Here is an 8,463-nt window from a genome sequence, read left to right as displayed (position 1 = left end):
GCTGAGGCAATTACAATTTGGGTCTTGCTGGGTAGATAAAGTTTTGCTCTTTCCCTAAGGAAACTGGATTGTTTCTGTCTCTGTACTTCTCCTCACTCTTCCCCTGTAAAGTTTTTGTTTCCCCTGCCTTCCTTTCCCACCCCAACACCAGGTTTTGAGTGTTTCAAAGATTCCCTAATGTGAAATTCATGCTTCCTGCTGATTAAAACTAATCTTGACTATGTTTATTTAGGCAGAGTTTCTAGGTGAACAGTTCCTTCCATTCAACAGGTGAGAGAGACTGACAACAGAGGAGGTCTGAGTTTCATTTGAGGTGTTCCCAAGAGTCCTGTACCTTCTGGCACAGGCCAGATCTTGAAAGGTCTATTACTGCACACAAACTTTTTCATGGTCTGTTTGACTAAAGTCCAAACCTTACTTGGGTAACCCCATCAGTGCAATACCTCTCACAGAGAGAGGCAAGACCAAAAATCAGCTCTAAGAACCTGTATCAGACTTCCATTCACACTCTGAAGAGCTTCTACTAGCACCAGCAATTCCTTTCATCTCCATTCTTTGAAATGTTTTTGAGGGGTGCCACTCACGGTTGCCCACAAGGTGAATGCATGTGACAGATGTACAGCTCTGAGAAAATTTACTTACCCATTACTGCTTTTCAAGATGTATTGCTAGACATGCACCTTCAAACCTTGTCCTCTAAGTCCATTCTGCATTTCCACCTCTTAGGTTTAGAGGAAGCAAGAGGAACCCACTGTGTCCTTCAGGCCTGGTCTCTTAGAGATCCTGCTACAGCAGCAAACGTTCCCTGTCAGCATTGCCTGACAATAGGCAGTTCATGGTGGCAATGTACATTCAGAGTATTTATCTGGAAGACCTACAGCTAGGACACATCATGTTCCTAGTCCAGTGGAACATGTGGCAATGGTGGCCTTTGAAAAACATTATGTATCAACAAATGCAAACTGTCTTGAGGTAAGCAGAATCTGTTTGAGAATCAGAAAGCAAAAGCATACCATTTTCTGTGGATGGGACAGGCACAACTGTCAGTAACCAGAGCCTGCTGGTACCTGTAACTAGCCACATGAAGTGCTTAGGTTAACCATGAAAGGCATTCAGCTCCTTGCAGTGAAGTGTTTGTGGAGAATCCACACAAACCGACTCCTGCAGATTCTGAAACACTGCCGGGCAAGGCTACTGCAAAAATGTACAGCATTTATTCACATACAGACAAAAAGGCACAATTCTACTGAATAGTTTAACAAAAAATACAGTTGTCTTCAACTAGATCTTTATAAATACTTCAGAAAAGGGAGAAAATAAATACAGGATTGGGCCATGTAATATAAAATAGTCATCTCTACATATACTTTTAATTTCTATCTGTTTCTCTTCATGCACCTTTTTTAATTCATTTCAGCTGAATGGACACCAAAGCTAGGCACATAGTGAAAAATCTTCTGTACAAGGTCTTACAAATGTAATGACAATTTTCTCGATTTTCTGAAATTAAGCTTTATACACAACACCTATAACCCTTCATTTAGATTTGTGAGAGTTTATAACCTAACAAATGGCATTCCAGGCAACTCTACAGAAGTTCAACTACCCTACAGTTTGACAGAACACACCGATCGTAGACAACAGTCTCTTGGTCAGTCTGCACAAGGAAAGGAAACGCTTACAAACAGAAACTCGGCTAATGCCTCTATCCCAACAAAATACAGGGGCGGGTTCCTATTGTCACTGCTGTACTTACAACACCTCTTCTGCTGAGCACTAAGCAGGGGAGACGAAGCTAACCTACAGAGCTGGTCACACTGCAGTCTTCTTACAGCTTTTTTGGTTTTGGTTCAGCTTAACTTGAAACATTAGAAAGCTTATTAACCTAAACGGTGGGGAGCAAAACAGATAAGGCATTAATTCTGCACAACATTAGCATTCATAATAGTGCAAATTAACAAGGTACCTCCTTCAGACTGGCTTGAGGTTAAATCTTTACTTAGAATATTAATTTAGATTATTCCAACTATGGCTTGACAAACGATTCCCCATATGGTCATGAGCCTCTTTCTTACAGAAAACACAAGTGCCCGTCTGGAAAATGCTGCTCTATGTCAAGTAGAACTTACCTGCCTTTACCTTTTGTCTGCTGCTGTGTGATAAGTACTTTTAACACATCTCAAGGGTGACGACAACTTGAGATTCACCAGTGCCCTGTGTGACTTTCACCTCTGTAAGCCAATTTAGCTTCTTGGGAGCAGCCAATGGTGCTGCAGAAGTGCACCACTATACACAAAATTCCCCTTCCTCACAGAAGGTCAAGACTTCTGGGTTCTAAAACAAGTAACAGGGATGCACAGCTGAAATACTTAGATATTTACGTGACAATTTGCATAGCAAGGTAAGAGTCTTAATAAGCCTTTTTTACTTTTCTTGATAGAATCCTCTGGAAGACTCAGTTATGGCAGAGTTCTACTGTGTTATAAATGCTCCTTGCTCAAGAGGCAAGGGTCTGACAAGAAAAAGCAGCTGTTATAATGGCAGGCTATTAGTAGGAAAGGGGTGGGGGAAAGGGGGTCTCTATGCCTGTCTCTCTGTGACACACTGCTGCGTTGTCACCAGTACATACCTGACTTGACTCTATGCAGAATTCCAAAGTGTGCAGGCTCCTAACACTCCACATGTGCACTCTGCTGGGTACAAGGCCGTACCCCAATGACCTGCTCATATTATTGCTCATCACTTACTCGTTATTGCCGTTTGCAATTAGTAAAAAAAATTCCCTCTTCCATCAAATCTAGTCCAGAACAGATGATTTTTTTTTCATTTGACTGTAAAGAGCTAATCACAATTTATTGCCTTTCCATTTTATTCTATTTAAAAATATATATTCATTTTAAAACAACCCTTAGTATTGTAAGCCTGGCTTTCCCAGTACATCCCAGTAGTGCATACCTGGTGGCCTTTGGGAAATGCTAGTGACTAGTGCCTTAGACTTTCTTCTCTGGAATTGTCATCATACTCCTGGCAGCAGGTGACTGACTGAAGGGTGACAGCTTGTTCCACAGGGGACTGTAACCCACAAGCCTGACCCATTCTCAGACCTTTTCAGAGTCCCCTCTGTGCTCAGTCTGAGTCTTCTTGAGCTGTGGCACTGTGAGGCAGCTGTGCCCTGACCTCTCCCTTCCTCCTTCTTCAGTATAATGTCATAGTTAGATCTGGTCATCTTGTAGGTGTATTTACATGTAAACTCTGGAGCTTATGGAGGGGATTGAGCTGCCATCTCTGCTCAAAGTGAATGTAACAGAAAACATTCTTCAAAGGGAGGAGAAAGACCTGCCACTATCAAAGGTCAGTGACCACTGGTGATGTGGTTTAGCAGTGCAGTACGGTTAAACAACCATCTTTGATCCAATACACACTAGTTACATTAAGAGCTTGTGCTTTTCCAGAAGGTCTGGGAAAGGAGGAAAATTTTATCAGTGCTTTTTAGCTAAAAAGGATGAACCTTTTAAAAGGTTTTTGCGAATTATTTTAGTGTTCATCACAAATCCTTTCTTAGTAGTGACGTCGTTTTTCTGCTTACTCAGGAAAGCTGCAAATAAAGGAGATGCAAACTTCTCACAGAACTGGGGTGGGGTAGGGGGGGGAAAAAAAACCACCAGCTTCAAGTGCATGTAAACATGTTTATACAGCTCAGGAATAATGTGTTACCAATTCGTCAGTATGCAGCCATGTCTAAGAACTCTCCTCTCTCACACCAATAAATAATGTGGAGTTGGCTTGTAGGCAGTGACTCTACTGACCACGGTGCTGAGACCTGTGTGCCTGTGTCCGGTCAGGATGCCAGGATGCTTCTCCTAATAATGTCTGTCCTTCTGCTGATAGTGCTGCTTGGACTGAGCCTCTGCTGTCTGCACTTCTTCTCGGCCACTTCAGTCTCTGAGTCACTCATTTCAGCGTCGGGGACGTACCCATCATTCTCGCTGTCAGGCTTCAGCTTGCTTTTGTTCCTGTCCTTCGGTGAAACTCTGCCCATGCCCAGGTAGGGGTAGCTGGAGTTCTGGCGGCAGGTTTCCTCTGGGCCCTCACCCTGCTGCTGCCTCTCCCCCTTCTTTGGAATTCGGAATCCGCCCCAGTTTTTGACCGGGCTGGTGGGCGTGGTAGGCACTTTAACTACTGTCTGATTAGAATTAACTTTGACAAGACCCCCGTTGCATTTAGGCACTATATCCCTCCGTGTGCCAGGTGCTGACCTACCACTGGAGTGGTTCACAGCCCTTTTATTTTCTGATTGCCTCTGAGTGAGTTCTGTGGGTCTCAGTGGTTTGTGGTTGTGTTTCGAAGTCTTTTCCTTGAGCTCTGCCTTGATCACCTCGCACTGTGGACGATTGTCTCTTCGTTTTCTGTGGTCTGGTATAACTAGGCCGTTTTTCTGCTGTGCTGATACAATCCGTGTGTCTGCAAAGGTCTTGTCAAGGTGCAAAAAGCCACCTGGTGCTGCACTGCCTTCCCTCTGGCTGGGCTGCCTCGGTAGGGATTTGCTGTCATTCCCAGCACTGCTTCTTGCCCTGTCTCTTTTGTGTGGTCTTTTCAAAGAGTGGCTTAGAGATGTGCCCATCTGTTTCCTGAAGAATGCAGAATGCCATTTCAAATCCTCTATCTTGGGGGCATTGGGGCCCAGAGATGGACTATTGAACAACACTGTGTTTTCCATTGAGGAGAATGAGGAAGGCACACCTAAATGTAAACAAATCAAGTTCAAATCAAGCACTTTTGTGCCTGGGTGAATACCACTTTTGAACATGCCTATTCTAACCCTGTCCTCCATGCCTGACATGTTCTTCAGGGCAAACAGGTATTTGGTGACAAATACGCTGCTATGTCATTGTTCCACAACATACCTGTGTGGTTGAGTCCCCTTTAGGCACACTGCACCTACCCACACCTGTAGCAAATACACATCCTAGTGCTGTTGTAGCCACCAGGACAGAGACTCCTCAAAGAGGGGGTGGGCAAAGGAACCAGTGAGTGGATCTGTCTGATTTCATGTAAAATACAGCAGGTAAGTTGCTGAACACTTTCAGGATAACATAGTTAATGCAGTAGCATTGAAGGCACTCATCTTTCTGAGAGATTACTGTCAATGAGATTAGGCAGGAAAAAAACCCCAACATTTTCTTTCAAAAACAGGGTGCTACCTTTTCAGAGTTGAGCTTTCAAGCAGCCCTCTATGATGCACAGCAGCACAGACAAACCACAAACTTAGCAGGTACCATATGGCACTTGAATGTAAGTCACCGTCCCCTGTCATAAGGAGTCTATAAACAATGACACCAGGAATGATCTGAAGCAGGCAGCATGCAGTGCCCCATGGACGGGAACACTGACTTAGCTGTTTCTATAGCAATGTGCCCACCATTAGAGCTACAGAGACTCATTTTTTCTCCCATCTCCTAAGGCATGGTGGCCTACACAGGGTTTTAATGAGAACAAATAAGGTCCTGATTGTCCTTCATAATTAGTCATTAGCCTGTAACCAAACCGTTCAGTGCTAGTGTCTGCAGTCTTACACAAAAGAAGTTAACACTGAAGCATACCTGAAACTCTTTCTTGTTCCAGCTGCTTTGTGTAGACATTAAATATCTGCTCTTGAACTTTGCAGACAGATCTCTTGATTTTTTCCCTCCGGGTCACCATGTAAGTGAGGTTACGCACCTAGGAGGCAGCAAGGTGATGGGTTTTACAGGAATTGTGTTTCTATAATGTTGTTCATCTGTGCTTTGAATTAATTCACATGAAGTGCTATACACCATTTAAACAAGTTAACATTGCCTTTACATTTAACCTTCTTCGACACACTTCTTAAGTGCTATTTAATTGACAGATTATTCCACCAGATTTGGGAGGGCCAGAGCACAGCAGTAGCTTCCATGAACACCTGAATGGCTTTTACCTATATACACATACAGAGGGAAGCTAGAGAAGTGCTGGAAATGCTCACATATGCTCAGTATTTAATAGCCTTGCACCATTTGCTTCTTACTGTGTGAGACACAACAGAAAATTGTACTTAATTAATCGCATGGAACTGTGGATCAACAAGCATAGCATGGAACATGCAAGGAGTGAGAAAAATGTAGCAGTAAAATACTTGAATTATTACTAGAATGAGGTATCCTGGCTTTTCATCACACTTAAAAATGGAAAGGATACATACAGAGTAATTTAAGATGCAGAGAACAAGGTGGCAAACTCAACTTATTTAGCTGATCAAAGGGAAGATGAAAAGAACTTGAGCACATGGAGCAGTAACAAATGGACTGGGGAACAGCTCTCATACCCAGCAAGAGAAGGGTCATGGGCTGGAAGCTGAAACTAGAAAAAAGGTTGAAAAGAAAAGCTGCAGTGATTTGTTAGAGTAATTAGCCATCAGGGTCCTTAACAAGGATGCTGCATGAGCATCTGCTGCCCTGATTTAAAGACTACACAGCATTCTGGGATAGAGGCTCCAGTGTGCCCACAGGTTACTGAGGCTAAGGACGGACCTCCTGAGCCAGGTTTGGTATGTGGCCTACATGAGCCATAAGCTGGATGGAGGTAAAAAACTTACTACAACGTCAATGCTTCTGGTTTTAACATATCCTAAACTCTACTAGCTAACCCCCCAAAAAAGAAAAAAAAAGGAATTGAGTTTGTTAAAGGGTCAGATGTACCTCAACGCAGACAGTCCTGTGGAATGTCATCCTACTACGCTGTGTCAACAAAACCCTGATCTGCTGCAAATCAGGGCATGTTTCATAATCGTTTTTCCTCTTGTGCACCAGATGAAAGGAGCAGAGAAAGCCCTTAAAGGGTAAAAAAGCTGCAGCTGGGGGTTGCAGTACAGCCCCCAGCAAGCAGTGTTAATCAGTAAAGCAGCATAAGCAGAAATGCAGCAAGCCAGTCAGAAGAAGATTGGATATCACAAGCCATGACCTGCTGGCTCTGTGAGCTAACCCTCTCTTTGAACAGGGTTACTGGTGTGCTGTGGAAATTCACCACTAAGGATCTGTTCTGACAATACAACTTCGAGGCAAGATGCAGCATGGAGCACACAAGGGCAAGAACTGAGCACATCACTGGGGACCTCTGCTAACGAAGGCCAGCACACCTCGCCCAAGCGCAGGCAGTGCCATAGCTTACCCGCTCTAGATCCTGCCGGAGGTGTGTGAAGAGCTGCAGTCTTCTGAACAGCACATCCTGTTCCCGTTTAGCCAGATTGTCCTCTTCATCCTTCTTTGGGGTAATCAAAGGCTTGTTGAAGTTAGCTTTTCTCTTCAGCTTCCAGTACTGGTAAAGGAATTCCACTGGCTCCTCGGGCAGCCGTAGAGCTTTAGCCACTTCCAAAGACTCCACAAACGTATAGAACTCATCCTCCAGCTGTTGGAGCTTCTGCTTGCGGAGGCTGACCCTGTGGGCCTCCTCCCGGTTTTGATCCATGCTGTGGAAAGGGTCCATGCGGGCAGGAAGAGAGCTGTCCTGAATCCCATTCCCATTCTCTTGTCCAGGGCTCTCATTGAAAGTCTCATCATCAGTTTTCTTGGTGGAGCTGTGCTTGGGGCAGTAGGACTTAAATTTTACCTCATCATTCTCTGCCAGTATGGTCTTCATCTCCAAGCCACGGTCAAATGCGCAGGTGACGTGAAAGGCTGTTCTGCAGTTCTTCACTGAACACTACAGAAATTAAATTAATCAAATTAAATTTAAGAAGTCACAGAGCTTCCAGAACTGCCTCGGAAGAACCACCCTGTCACTGTGCTCTGCTGCTGAGCTGTGTGTACTTTGTTGCTCTTTACTTAGGTATAGGATTTGGTGCTCTCGGGCCAGGCTATGATCAAGTGGCCCAGTGGGACAGGAGTGGTTAGCCCCTTGCTGCTGAAGAACCTAGGAGCAGTGTTCTTAGCTGAACCACTCGTGCCAGGCTTGTGTTACACAAAGCAACACATCCCCCCTTGGACTGCACCCACATGGCAGGGAAGGGAAAACATCTGGGTGGCTCCAGGCCAGCCTGGTACTTGTAATTAAAAGTCTTCCACAGCACCTGGACCCAGGCTACCCAGAAGGCCTCCACCAAGGGGAATTTTCATTTTCCCTGTTATCCCAATTTTATAAATGTCAACTATTAAATCACTATCAATTACTACTTCAGCGACGACAGCCTTCACCTGGGAGATCAGAACAGGAAATTCCAGTTTTTGTCCCTTCCCTTCCCTCCCAGGGAACCTATCCATTGTGGAGTGATGGACACTAGTTCAGCTGACGTAGCACTTCAGTTGCATTATATGTAACTTTCTCTTGCCAAATGCTGTCACAGCTATTGCCAGCCACAAACTGGAAGGTTTAAATCGATATATGTATGTGTACAGACACAGGCATCTGTATCAACTCAGGCCTCTGCCTCCAGCAAAAAGATTTCAGGTA

At 44.4% G+C, this 8,463-nt stretch overlaps 1 protein-coding gene across 1 annotated transcript in view; it reads right to left on the bottom strand.

The window, feature by feature from the left end:
• Window positions 1-1,160: 1,160 nt before the first annotated feature.
• The window catches only part of JADE1 (jade family PHD finger 1), a 38,695-nt gene continuing 31,392 nt past the window's right edge, over window positions 1,161-8,463 (bottom strand). Inside the window, exons 10-12 of the mRNA XM_009896015.2 lie at window positions 7,186-7,716; window positions 5,601-5,718; window positions 1,161-4,740 (exon numbers count right to left, since the gene is read on the bottom strand). Of these exons, the coding sequence (XP_009894317.2) occupies window positions 3,839-4,740; window positions 5,601-5,718; window positions 7,186-7,716 (1,551 nt within the window). The 3' untranslated portion in view covers window positions 1,161-3,838. The remainder of the gene's footprint in view (window positions 4,741-5,600; window positions 5,719-7,185; window positions 7,717-8,463) is intronic.

The sequence above is a fragment of the Dryobates pubescens genome, chromosome 24, assembly GCF_014839835.1.
Source record: "Dryobates pubescens isolate bDryPub1 chromosome 24, bDryPub1.pri, whole genome shotgun sequence".
Lineage (NCBI taxonomy): Eukaryota > Metazoa > Chordata > Aves > Piciformes > Picidae > Dryobates > Dryobates pubescens.
This window is presented reverse-complemented; position numbering and strand designations above follow the sequence as displayed.